The 14,326-nt window shown below is 37.6% G+C and overlaps 1 protein-coding gene across 12 annotated transcripts in view; it reads left to right on the top strand.

The window, feature by feature from the left end:
* The window catches only part of TSGA10 (testis specific 10), a 151,988-nt gene that overhangs the window by 72,763 nt on the left and 64,899 nt on the right, over positions 1–14,326 (top strand). For all 12 annotated transcript variants that reach the window (XM_008008145.3, XM_038004191.2, XM_008008140.3 and 9 more), the window contains one exon: positions 3,244–3,429. In XM_008008145.3, coding sequence (XP_008006336.2) covers positions 3,244–3,429 — 186 coding nt within the window. The remainder of the gene's footprint in view (positions 1–3,243; positions 3,430–14,326) is intronic.

The raw sequence follows: 14,326 nt of genomic DNA, 5'->3' as shown, positions 1-14,326 counted from the left end.
ACTCAGGAATAAACAGGGAGCTTTACTGAGGATTTTAAATATGTCTATTAGTTAAAATATTGTCTAAAATTGAGGGAGAATGTTCCCATTAATGGTTTGAGTGGTATGTAGGTAACACTATACCTATTATAGTAATCAATCGACTTACACTACTTTATCATTTCATATCAGTCCACAAACACATCTTGAACATTTATTTATGGTATGCATAGTACTGTTAAGGGCTTTGAGACAGCAGAGAGTCTAAGGATTCCTAAATTGCAATCCTTGCTTTCAGGCAGCAAGCAGCCTGTGTAGGAAAAGCACGTGGTTTCCTACACTTCTTGATTTTAAGGTTCCAGCAATGTAATACCATAAATGAACAGAAGGCTTTTTATTTATGCAGGCTACTCAACCTCTCTGATTCTTCCCATCTGTAATCAGGAAGAACACCCAAGTAAGTGAGATAATTTAAAACACCTAGCACAGTGAGCCATCTGAATCTATTTTGGAATAGGTTAGAAATAAATAAATGAATATCCAGAGCAACATTTTTTTTTTTTTTGAGACAGGCTCACTGTGTTGCCAGGCTGGAGTGCAGTGGTGCAATCTCGGCTCACTGCAACCTTTGCCTCCCAGGTTCAAGCAATTCTCCTGCCTCATGAGTAGCTGGGATTACAGCTAATTTTGCATTTTTAGTAGAGACAGGGGTTTCGCCATGTTAGCCAGTCTGGTCTGGAACTCCTGACCTGAAGTGATCCACCTGTCTCGGCCTCCCAAAGTGCTGGGATTATAGGCATGAGCCACAGCACACAGCCCAGAGCAACATTTAACATAGTAAGCTTTCAGCCAGTGGTAAACACTTCCCTTCATCTCTCTAGTCTGTTAGTAACATTACCTGAAATTCCTCCATTAGGGATTAGAACTTTTAGATTCTAGAATTATATTTTCAGACATCACACATCAAGCTTCTTATGCTCATGTGATCCTCCCACCTTGGCCTTCCAAAGTGCTGTGGATTTTAGCATCCTAGTATGAATTTGTTTATGAGATTGCATAACACTGGATGGATACAGGCCCTGAGAGAATGAACCACAGATCCATTTTGATAGGGATAGATTATCAAGAAGTATGGAGTACTTCATTCATTCACTCATTCATGCAGTGTGCTAGGTGCTGGAGTGCCAGAGATGAAAAACGGAGAGGAAACAGAATGACTCCCAGGCAGTGGGCACACCATAAGCAAAGGTGTAGGGGAAAAAGTAGGTCCTGTAGGTACAGTAGCGTGTACAAGTGGATGATAAAGGAGAGGTAAGAAAGACCTTTGAACCCTATTTTCAGAAGCTTTTGTTAGAACTAAAACATAAAAGTTATTTAAGGATTACCTTTTAGGAAGTTTATTTTGGAAATGTCAAGAATAAACCAGAAGGGTAACAAAATTAGAAGTGGAGAGAGCAGTTAGAAGAGGTTGTAACCATAATTTAGGCAAGAAATGCAAAGGATTCCAGCTGAGGCCTATGGAGTGTTGCAGTGACACTTGTGGGTGGCCAGAGGGAGCTGTGGATACAGGGGAGGCACCATATTGAAGTAAAAGAGATCCTGAAAGCAGGAAATAGAGAATCCCAAAGAACAGTTTCATTTTCTTTATAGTGTTGCCTCTCAGGCTCAACACTTCTCTGGCTTCTATGGGAGGATAAGAAAAAGGGTAAAATATGCTTTCTGCTTGCCAAGAAGGAGGGAGCACTGGGTGGTTGGAGGACAGGAGAGACATTCTATGGAATCCCTTTTCACTTTGAGCAATGTACTACCTGGTCACAGAACTAAATTTAATGTAAAAATGGTTCCTATTTTAGAGAAATACAAGGTGTTATTGGGGAGGCTTCACATCCACACCTAACAACACAAAGCTGCAAGGCAGTTTTAAGTGAATGACATAGACATAAGTACTGCACAAAAAGAGGGTAAAAATCGATGTGAATAAAATTCCTTTAAGTATATTGTACAAGCACCCTCCAAGTACATACTCTGTACACAACTATTATTGTTAGTACAATCATGGAAAACACGTATCAGGTTCCTACTGACACGTTCGGAGTATCTGAATCTTGAAAGCCAATAAGGTAGTTTCATATATCGTTGACTGACACAGACTTGGCAAAGACCTTTCACATCAGAGGCCACAAGGTGGCACTATTAGCTGAATTTCCACCAATAATCGTAATCAAGAGATGGCTTATCTGATTTGAAAGGAGTATTAGTGAGACATTATTTATTGCAATTTGGTCATTTTATTTAGCCCAGGATTTCTGATAGGGACGTGCACTATTAACAGGAGAGAAAGAGATCTTTTAAATAATTAATTACCAAAATTACAACTAATTTTTTAGAATGAATTCACCAAACCATAATAAAATGTTTTTAAAAATAGCCTAATGATGATTACTTGGTCAATTATGTTGTTCGTGGAGCTGAATTTCTTCCCTTCCTTATTTCCCTACTAGAAATCAGACCCTACTTCAATTACTCTGCTCATGATAGAATTTTGAAAGTTTGAAAACTCTGGTTCTTATTGTATGCTCAATTTATACATGAATGCATATTTACAACCAGTGTTTATTGGCATAGGTTTGATAGTTTACTTCTGAGCAATTTCAGGAAAGTTACTAGACTGGCAGGGAAATTTACTAGACTAGCAGGTAAAAGATAATCGTAGAACAGTTCATGATCAAGATAATTAAGGCTGGGGCTATGAATAAAAGTCAGGCACCAGACAGGAAATTATCAGAAGTTGACACTTAAAATATGCAAGTACTCAGAAGCTCTGTAGCCAGCACAGCCCAGTAAATTGGTCAGGAACAAGGGAATACACCAGTACGAAAGGTCAGAGACTCAGAAATCAGACCAGCAAGTAGTCCGTAAGCAGACATATGGGAAAAGCAGGCTGTGGAGGACTTTGAACAAAAGGAAATATAAGAACAAATTCATTCAGGTCTTGAAGAAAAGAGTAACTGACTTAAATTTACTATTTACTAGTGTTCACTGAGTGTCACTCAGGAGCCAGGGCAGATCCTGACTGCACTGTCTTTGTTAATTACAGGATGACCTGTTTTCTAAACTAAGAGTATAGATGCATTTCCTCAGAGTTCTATTATAAATGCTTCTCATGGCAAGTGAATTCCCAATGACTTGGAAAATAATGTTTAATTTTATCATATGTTGAACATTTTAAATGTTTTAAAGTAATAGCTAACGTTTGCTTTTCAGGAATCTGAGAACCGGCAAATGATGGAACAACTTCGAAAAGCCAATGAAGATGCTGAAAACTGGGAAAATAAAGCCCGTCAATCAGAGGCAGATAACAATACCCTCAAACTGGAACTTATCACTGCTGAGGCAGAGGGTAACAGATTAAAAGAAAAAGTAGATTCCCTCAACAGAGAGGTTGAGCAAGTAAGTTTGGAAAAATATGCTTATAATATATCCTGCATCATATTTAAGAGAGTTTTGTTTGGCCTTCCATAAAATAAATGTATGAACAAACACTAATCAATATAAGAATGTTAACCATTCTCCTTATACTTTGATTCTTCTACAATCTCTTAACTACCCTACATCCAGAACAATCATTAGCATTTGTTAAAATTAGAAACTATTTCAAACATACAAAAAAAAAAGTGCAAAAAAGGTAACAAAACAGATAAACATATCCCCAGCTCCCACATGTAAGGATACTAACATTTTGCTGTATTTGCTTCAAATGTCTTCTTGTTTAAAGAAATAAAACATTACAGATAAAACTTATCTCATCCTTTTCCCTCCTACCTTCCTAATTGCTGGTGTGCGTAACTTTCCTATCAGTGTGTCTAACTCCTTTGCATATGGTTATACTTTTTCTACAATCTTACACCCACAAATAATGTATAATGTTGTTTGGTATGTTTTGGTTTTTATTTAAGTGATAACAAACATAGTTGGAGATATTCATTTGCAACTTGCCCTCTTTGCTCAATGTTATAATTTTGACACATCTACTTTGATATATATAGTGTACTGTTTTACTCAAACAGTTGCATATATTCATTATATAAATATTTCCTTTTTAAAATTCATTCCCATATTGAAGGAAATTTAATTTTTTTTCACTTTTTTCTGTGATAAAACACTGCAAGAAACCTTTTACATTTCTCCTTGACTACATGTTTCCTTATGTTTATGCCTGGAAGTGAATTTTAAAAAGCTATATGCCTGGAATAGATCCAAGATATGTGCAATTTCAATTCTTCTCTAAGTTTTTGTCAGATTGCTCTCTAAAGTGTCATTCTGCCGTTAGAAATCATGAGTTATTTTCTCAAATACAAATCAATACTTGATATTGTCAGACAATTTTTTTCTATACTTTTGATTACAAGTAAAATCGAAGACCTTTTCATGTTTCTTAGCCATTTAGGATTCTTCCTCTATGAACGTTTTCTTGAATTTCTCTGGAATGAAATTTTGGTAAACTTTGCCCATTTTTCTGTTGGGTAGCTTTTTTGGGTAACTTATCTTCTTCATATTGATTGATTGATTTTTTTTTTTTTTTTTTTTTTTTTTTGAGATGAAGTCTCACTCTGTCACCAGGCTGGAGTGCGGTGGCGATCTCAGCTTACTGCAAGCTCCGCCTCCCAGGTTCAAGTGATCCTCCTGCCTCAGCCTCCCGAGTACCTGGGACTACAGGTGTGCATCACCCTGCCCAGCTAGGTTTTTTTTTGTATGTTTAGTAAAGATGGGGGTTCACCATGTTGGCCACGATGGTCTCGATTTCTTGACATCGTGATCCGCCCACCTCGGCCTCCCAAAGTGCTGGGATCACAGGCATGAGCCACCATGCTCTGCCTTCATATTGATTTTTAACAGAATTCTCTATATATTCTTGATAATAATCCTTTTAAAGATATTACAATTATCTTGTCCTTGTCTGTGGTTTGTCTTTTCACCTTCCTTGCAATATAAACAGGCATGTTAAGTTCTGATATACTCAGAATTATTATCAATCTTTTCCTATATAGTTTATAATGTTATGTCTTCTTTAAGAAATCCTATACAGTCCCAAGGCCAGAGAGATACTTTCCTATATTTTCATTTAAAAATTCTTCTAGGTCGGGCGCAGTGGCTCACGCCTCTAATCCCAGCACTTTGAGAGGCCGAGGTGGGCGGATCACGAGGTCAGGAGATCGAGACCATCCTGGCTAACATGGTGAAACCCCGTCTCTACTAAAAATACAAAAAATTAGCCGGGCGAGGTGGCGGCGCCTGTGGTCCCAGCTACTCGGGAGGCTGAGGCAGGAGAATGGCGTAAACCCAGGAGGTGGAGCTTGCAGTGAGCCAAGATCATGCCACTGCACTCCAGCCTGGGCCACAGAGCGAGACTCCGTCTCAAAAAAACAACAAAAAAGTTCTTGTAAATGTTTGAAAGTATGTGAAATTTTGACATTTACATTTAGGACTTTAACCTATTTGAGATTGATTTTGTGTAGTTTGGAGTAGACATGTAATTTTTATCTTTGTGAACAGATATCCATTATCCTTTCTTCTCTGAAATATGTCAAGTCTACTTTGTCATAAAAATAAGTTCCCATACATTCTGCCCCATTGGTCTGTTTATCCCTTTGTCAATAATACACTCTTGTAGCTACTATAATTTTATATTGAGTCTTGATATCTGGGAGAATTAATGTTCCCTCAAATTATTTTGACTGTACTTGGTCCTTATTAAACTGTCTCAAATGAATTTTAGAATCAATGTATCATATTTTGTGATTTTATATCTTTCTTCTTTTGTGTACATTGAAGACTGGAAATTTCTCTATATTTTTTTGGGTGCAGCCACCTGCAGCCCACAAGTTTTGAGGTAATGCTTTCATTGCCATTTTGTTTTTAATATCATCTAGTTTCGTTATGATTTATTTTTAATTACTGAAGTTTGTTTATTTGAGACAGAGTCTCACTCTGTTCCCAGGCTGGAGTGCAGTGGTACGATCATAGCTCACTGCAGCCTCCAGCCCCTGGGCACAAGTGATCCACCTGTCTCAGCCTCCAAGTGGCTAACACTGCAAGTGTGAGCCACCACACCCAGCTAATTTTTAATTTTTTTGTAGCAATGGAGTCTTACTGTATTGCCCAGGTTGGTCTTGATCTCCTGGCCTCAAGCGATCCTCCCACCTCAACCTCCCAAAGTGCTGGGTTTAGAGGCATGAGCCAGCATACTGGCCTGAAGTTTTAAAAAACCTTCCAATGTACAGAGGACTTGAGGTTATCCGTCTATTTTTACTTTCTTGTGTCTAATATCTTATTGTCTAATGTTTCCAATATTGTGATCAGATAAAATGGCTTGTGATAATTCTTTGCTGTCTGCTAAGAATTGCTTAGTGGCAGATTATGTTATCAATATTTGATAATATTCTACATGACCTTGAAAAGCATCTGTGCTCACTTCTTGGTGCATGCATATATATGTGTTATATATATTTCCATATTAGATTAGGCTTGTTAATAGTGTCAGTCAAATCTTATAAATCCTTACTGTATTTGTATTCTTGATCTCTCAATTACTGAAAGACATGTTAAGATCTTCTGTAATTGTGGATTTGTTTATTTCTCTCTGAATGATTTTCTCACAGTTCTGGAGACTGGAAGTCTAAGATAACAGTGCCGGAAGGTTTGGTTTCTCCTGGAGCCTCTCTCCTTGGTCTGCGAATGTCTGCCTTCTTGCTACGTTCTCGCATGGCCTTTCTTCTGTGCATGCACATCCTCAGTGTCTCTCCCTATTCTTATAAGGACAGCAGTCATGTTGGGTTAGGATCCTGTCCTTATAACCCCATTTATTTAACCTTAATTACCTCTTTAAAGGCCCTGTCTCCAAATAGAGTCACCCTGGGGGATTAGGGTTCAATGTATGAATTTGGAGGAGACGCAGTTTTGTCCATAACAGGTTGTTTCTAGTTTTTGGCCATGAGGAATATAATATCTGTGAACATTGTGTTCAAGTCTGTGTGTGCATGTAAGTTTTCATTTTTCTTGGATAAATAACTAGGAGTGGAATTGCTGGATTATATGGTAAGTATGCTTAACTTTGTAAAAACCTGACAAATTGAATAAATAATATCTAGTATTTGATAGTACAACAGGGTGACTATAGTCAATAGTAATTTATTGTACATTTAAAAATAACTAAAAGTATAATTGTATTATTTGTAACACAAAGGATAAATGCTGGAGGAGATGGAGACAAAAAACAAACAAGAAACCAAAGTGGTTGCATCACTTTACACTCCCACTTGCACTGTGTAATGGTTCGAGTTGCTCTAAATCTTCTTCTCCCATACTTGGTATTGTTTTTTTTTTTTTTTTTTTTTGAGACGGAGTCTGGCTCTGTCGCCCAGGCTGGAGTGCAGTGGCCGGATCTCAGCTCACTGCAAGCTCCGCCTCCCGGGTTTACGCCATTCTCCTGCCTCAGCCTCCCGAGTAGCTGGGACTACAGGCGACCGCCACCTCGTCCGGCTAATTTTTTGTATTTTTAGTAGAGACGGGGTTTCACCGTGTTAGCCAGGATGGTCTCGATCTCCTGACCTCGTGATCCGCCCGCCTCGGCCTCCCAAAGTGCTGGGATTACAGGCTTGAGCCCACACTTGGTATTGTTAATAGATGAATAAGGCTGTCACATTAGTATTCTAGTTTGCCTTTTCCTCATGACAAATGATGTTGAACAGCTTTTCACATGCTTATCGGTCATGAATCTATCTTCTTTTGTGAAGTAGCTGTTCAAATCTATTGCCCATCTTTTTATTGACATGTTTATCTTCTTGTTATTAAGTTGTAGTTATTTTTTGAACATTTTAGATTTTGGATATTTTCTCCCAGTCATTGGTTTGCCTTTCTGTTTTCTTAATAAAATCATTCTAAGAATAGAAGTTTTACATTTTTGATGAAATCCAGTTTACCAATTTTCTTTGTATACTTTGTACTTCTGTATCCTGATAAATCTTTGCATGTACCAAGGTGCATAGACTTTCTTTTAGAAGTTTTATATTTTTAGATTTTATGTTTAGATCTGTGCTACAATTGAATTAATACTTGTGTATGATGTAAGGGAAGGGTCAAGGTTCCTTTTTTCCCATACAGATACGAAGTCATCCAGCACCACTTATTGAAAAGACTTATTTCATCATTGAATTGTCTACAACATTTTCACAAAAATCAAATGATCATATATGTGTGGATCTGTTTCTGTACTCTCTTCTGGGTATACATCTATCCTTAGCCAGTAACCCAGTGACTTGATTAATATATCTTTATGGTAGATCTTGAAATGAGTCAGTTAAGTCCTCCAAATGTGTTCTTTTCCCCAAATGTTTGGCTACTATGGTTCCTCTGCATTTCCACATAAATTTAGAATGATCATATCATTTTCTACAGAAAAAAAAACCCTACTTGGGGTTTGATTAGCATTATTTTGAATATACAGATCAGTCTGGGAAGAGTTGGGATTTTAACAATATTGAGTCTTCCAATCCATAAACATGGTGTATCCATTCATTTATTTAGGTAGGTCTTTTATTTCTCTGAACAATGTTTTGTACTTTTCAGTGTACAGCTATTAAATATATTTTGTTAAATGTATCCCATATTATCTCATGAGTTTTTTTTGTGGCTCTTATAGAATATCTCATGAGTTTTTACAATGCCATTGTAAAAATGATATTTTATTCTTGAATTTTATGTTCCAGGTTTTGATAGCCTATACACAAAAGTAGAATAGAATTTTGTGACCTTCTATTCTGTAACATTGCTTAAATTCAATGTTTTAGTCCTAGTATGTTTTTGTAGATTTTAAAAGGATTTTCTACATATGCAGTTATGACCTAAATATATAAAGATAGTTTTACTGCTTCTCTTTTACTCTTCTCAGAATGCCCTTTTCTTCTGCCTAGTACTTCAAACATCAGGATTGAATAAAAGTGGTGAGAGTGGATATTTTTTTTGCCTCATATATAGCCATAAGGGAATAGGACTCAGTGTTTCATCTTTGAATATGATATTAGCTGCAGGTTTTTTGTAGAAGCTTTTTTTTTTACTTTTTTTGATATGGAGTCTCACTCTGTCACCCAAGCTGGGGTGCAGTGGCGTGATCTCGGCTCACTGCAGCCTCCGCCTCTCGGGATCAAGGAATTCTCCCACCTCAGCCTCCCGGTAGGTGGGAATACAGGGGTGTGCCACCATGCCTAGATAATTTTTGCATTTTTTGTAGAAACGGGGTTTCACCGTGTTGGCCAGGCTTGTAGAAGCATTTTGTCAAGTTGAAAACATTCCCTTTTCTTGCAAGTTTCCTTGAAGTTGTGTCTGTGTGGGGTGTGTATGTGTATGTGTGTGTGTGTTTCCACCAAGACTGTCTTGCTCTGTCGCCCAGGCTGGAATGCAGTGGCACAATCTTGGCTTATTGCAACCTCCACCTCCCAGGTTCAGGTAATTCTCCTGCCTCAGCCTCCTGAGTAGCTGGGATTATAGGCGCCCGCCACTGTGCATGGCTAATTTTTTTTTTGTATTTTTAATAGAGACAGGGTTTCGACATGTTGGCCAGGCTGGTCTGAAACTCCTGACCTCAGGTAATCTGCCCACGTCGGCCTCCCAAAGTGCTGGGATTACAGGCATGAGCCATTGCGCCTGGCCTAAGTTTACTTAGAGTTTGTATCATGAATGGGTATAAAATTTTATCAAATGCTTTTTCTAAAGCTATTGAGATGGTTATATCACTTTTATTTTTTAGTTTGTTAAACTGGTTAATACATTGCTTTAAAAAATATATTCCTGGATAGTAGGTCATGGTGGTTTTGTTTTTTGTTGAGACAGGTTCTAGCTGTGTCACCCAGGCTGCACTCGTGGTGCAAAGTCATGATGTATTTTCAAAAATACATTATTAGATTGCATATATATATTTTTTGGTTTTTTGAGATGGGGTCTCACTCTGTCACCCAGCCTAGAGTGCACTGGTGTGCTCTCAGCTCACTGCAATCTCCATCTCCTGGGTTCAAACAATTCTCCTGCCTCAGCCTCCCGAGTAGCTGGGATTATAGGCGCCCGCCACTATGCCCAGCAATTTTTTTGTATTTTTAGTAGAGACAGGGTTTCACCATGTTGGCCACGCTGGTCTCGAACTCCTGACCTCATGATTCGTCTGCCTCAGGCTCCCAAAGTGCTGGGAGTACAGGTGCGAGCCACCTCGCCCAAGAGGATTTCTTATATCTTAAGTCATTTTGGTAATTTGTGTTTTGCTAGGATTTGCCTATCTCATCTAAGTTGTCAAATTTGTAGGCAAATTTATTCTTACTTTGTAGTTACATTCCTTTTTGCATTCCTGTTATTGGTAATTTGTAGCATTTCTCTATTGTCTTCATCAGTCTAGCCAGAAGTTTATCATTTATGTTTATCTTTCCAAAGAAGGAGTATTAATTTCATTGATTTTTCTCTATTAATGAGCTAGTTTTCTATTTCATTGATTTCTTCTCTTTATTATTTCTTTCCTTCTAAATAATGTGTTTAATTTTCTCTTCCTATTTTAATGTAGGTGCTTATAGGTCATTGGTTTTAGCCCATTCTTCTTTTCCAAACATTTAAGGTATGTATTTTCCCCTACACAGTGCTTTAGCTGTATTCTACGTATTTTTGTATTGCTATTTTTGTGATAGCTATATTGAGAATAATTAACATGCCATATAGTTTATCCACTTAAAGTTTATAATTTAATAGTGTTTAGATGTTCGTAGGGTTGTGCAGTGATCACCACAATCAATTTTAGAACATTTTCATCACTTCGAAAAGAATCACTGTACCTTTTATCACCACCAAACCCTCCATTTCAGTCTTTGATGCATTTTTAGTTCATTTTTTTTTTCACATGGTGTGAAGTAAGGGTCCAAATTCATTCTTTTGCATGTGTCTATCCAGTTATCTTAGTAACATTTGTTGAAAAGACTATTTCTCCCTGCACCACCCCACCCCACTCCCGAGTTTGAATGGTTTTGGCGCCTCTGTCAAAAATCAATAGATCATAGACACATGGGCTTCTTCTAGACTCTTAATTCTATTTCATTGATCTATATGTCTCTCCTTATGTCAGTACCACACTGGCATAATTACTATTGCTTTGTAGTAGGTTTTGAAACAGAAAAGTGAAAGTCCTCCTGCTTTGTTTTCATTTTTTCAAGATTCTTTGGCTATTCTGAGTCTTTTGAATATTCATATAAATTTTACTTTCAGCTTGTCAATTTCTACAAGGAAACCACCTGTGATTCTGATAGAGACCATGCTGAGCTGGTAGATCAGTTTGGGGAATATAGCTATCTTAACAATATTAAGTCTTCTGATCCGTGACCATGAGGTGTGGTTTCATTTATTCGATCTTTAATTTCTTTCAACAATATTTTGTTGTTTTCAGAGTATAAGTTAGGTCTTATTGTGTTAATTTTATTCTTAAGTATTTTATTATTTTGAATGCATCTGTAAATGGAATTGTTTTATTTTTATTTTCAGATTCTCCATTGCAAGTGTATAAAAATACAATGATTTTTGTATATCGATCTTGTATCCTGCAACTTTGCTGAACTTATTTATTAAGTCTAAAAGTTTTTAGCGAATGCCTTTGGATTTTCTAGATCTGTCAACTGGGTTGGAGGATTTTCTGTATCTAAGATCATGTCATCTGTGAATAGAGATAGTTTTTACTTTTTCCTTTCCTATCTGGATGCCTTTTATTTTATTTTCTTGCCTAATTACCCTGACTAGAACTTCTGGTACACTGTTGAATAGAAGGGGCCAGAAAGGGCATCCTTGTTCCTGATTTTAGGGGGAAAGCATTTCATCTTTTACCATCAAGTATGATGTTAGCTGTTGGTTTTTTTATAGATACCCTTTATGATATTGAAGAAATTTCCTTCTATTCCTACTTTGGAGAGTATATTTATCAAAAAGGGTGTTGGATTTTGTCAAATGGTTTTTCTGTATCTATTGAGATGATCATATAGTTTTTCTTTATTTTATAGATATGGTGTATTATATTAATTGACTTTCATATGCTAAGCCAACTTTGCATTTTTAGATAAATTTCACTTGGTCATGGTATATACTTATTTTTTGTGTTGCTAGATTTGGTTTTCTAGTTTTTTTGTGAAGGATTTTTTGTATTTCTAGGAGTGTCTGTAATTTTCATTTCTTGTAATGTGTTGTCTGTTTTTAATATCAGAGTGAGACTGGCCTCATAGAATGAGTTAGAAAATGTTTCCTCCTCTTCCGTTTTTCAAAACAGTGTGTATGGAATTGGCATTGATTCTTCTTTAAACGTTTGGTAAAATTTACCACTAAAGCCATCTGATAGAGAAGTTTTATGGGAAGTTTTAAAATTACTTCTTTATGGGCAGTGTTAAATTTACTAATCAATTTCTTTGTTGTTATAGATCTATATAGATAGTCTGTTTTTCATGAGACAGTTTTGCTAGTTTGTGCTTTCTAGGAATTTGTTCCTTTCATCCAAGATAATTTATTGGCATACAGTTGTTTATAGTATATTTTTATAATCTTTTTTACTTCAGTAAGGTCACATTACTACTAATGCAATGTGTAAGGATTGCATTACTACATTATTTCATTTCTGATTCTATTAATTGCGTGTTTTTTTCTAGATCAATCTAGCTATAAACTTGTCAATTTAGTTGATCTTTTCAGAAACTAACTTGGTTACCTGGTTGTGTTGACTATTGTTATTTCCTTTTTTTTTTTTTTTGTTTTGAGACGGAGTCTCGCTCTGTCGCCCAGGCTGGAGTGCAGTGGCGCAATCTCGGCTCACTGCAAGCTCCGCCTCCCGGGTTCACGCCATTCTCCTACCTCAGCCTCCCGAGTAGCTGGGACTACAGGCGCCCGCCACTGCGCCCGGCTAATTTTTTCTATTTTTAGTAGAGACGGGGTTTCACCATGATCTCGATCTCCTGACCTTTGTGATCCGCCCGCCTCGGCCTCCCAAAGTGCTGGGATTACAGGCGTGAGCCACCGCGCCCGGCCTATTTCCTTTTTTTTGAGACAAAGTCTTGCTCTGTCACCCAGGCTGGAGTGCAGTGGCGTGATCTCGGCTCACGGCAAGCTCCGCCTCCCAGGTTCACGCCATTCTCCTGCCTCAGCCTCTGGAGTAGCTGGGACTACAGGCGCCCACCACCATGCCTGGCTAATTTTTTCATATTTTTAGTAGAGACGGGGTTTCACCGTGTTAGCCAGGATGGTCTCGATCTCCTGACCTCGTAATTCGCCTTCCTCGGCCTCCCAAAGTGCTGGGATTACAGGCGTGATCCACCGCACCTGGCCGACTATTGTTATTTTCTTTATTTCAGTACTTTCTTTTCTTTTCTTTCTTTCTTTCTTTTTGTTAATTGGATACAGTGTCTTGCTCTGTTTCCCAGGCTGGAATGCAGTGGTGCAGTCACAGCTCACTGCAGCCTTGACCTCCTGGGCTCAAGTGATCTTCCCACCTCAGCCTTCCAAAGTGTTGGGATTACAGGTGTGAGCTACTCTGCCTGGTTGTTTCATTAATTTCTTTCTCTCTCTCTCTCTCTCTCTGGCAGTAGGAACTCTGCCTGACTTTATTCCCCCACCAGTTTTATTAAGGTATAATCTACCAAATAAAAAATTGTATTTATTTACAGTGTACAATGTGATATTTTAATATATGTATAAATTGTGAAAAGATTAAATCAAACTAATTAACATATCCAGCACCTCATATGCTTGCCTTTTTTTTTTTTTTTTTTGTGGTGAGAACATTTAAGATCTATCCTCTTAGTAATTTTCAAGCATACAGTACATTGTTATTAACTATTGTCCCCGAAACTTATTCTTTCTGTCTAACCGAAACTTTCTCTCACCTCATCCTGCCCTATCAGCTCCAGGTAACCACCATTCTACTCTCTGCTTCTATGAGTTCAACTGCTTTATGTTCCACGTGTAAGTGAGATCAGTGTTTGTCTTACTGTGCCTGGCTTATCTCACTTAGCATAATGAACCTCTAGGGTCATCCATGTGTTCACAAATGGCAGGATTTCTGTATTTTTAAGGCTGAATAGTATTTCATTGTGTATCTATATTCCACAAGTTTGCTATCCATTCTGCCACTGATGGACACTTAGGTTGATTCCATATCTTGGCTATTGTAAATAACACAGGCATCTCTTTGACATACTGACTTCATTTCCTCTGGATGTATATCCAGAAGTGGGATTGCTGGGTTATATAGTAGTTCTGTTTTTAATTTCTAAAGACACTTTTGTGTGTG

This window comes from Chlorocebus sabaeus, chromosome 14 (assembly GCF_047675955.1).
Source record: "Chlorocebus sabaeus isolate Y175 chromosome 14, mChlSab1.0.hap1, whole genome shotgun sequence".
NCBI lineage: Eukaryota > Metazoa > Chordata > Mammalia > Primates > Cercopithecidae > Chlorocebus > Chlorocebus sabaeus.
Note: the sequence above shows the minus strand (reverse complement) of the source record. Positions and strands in the feature narration are given on the sequence as shown.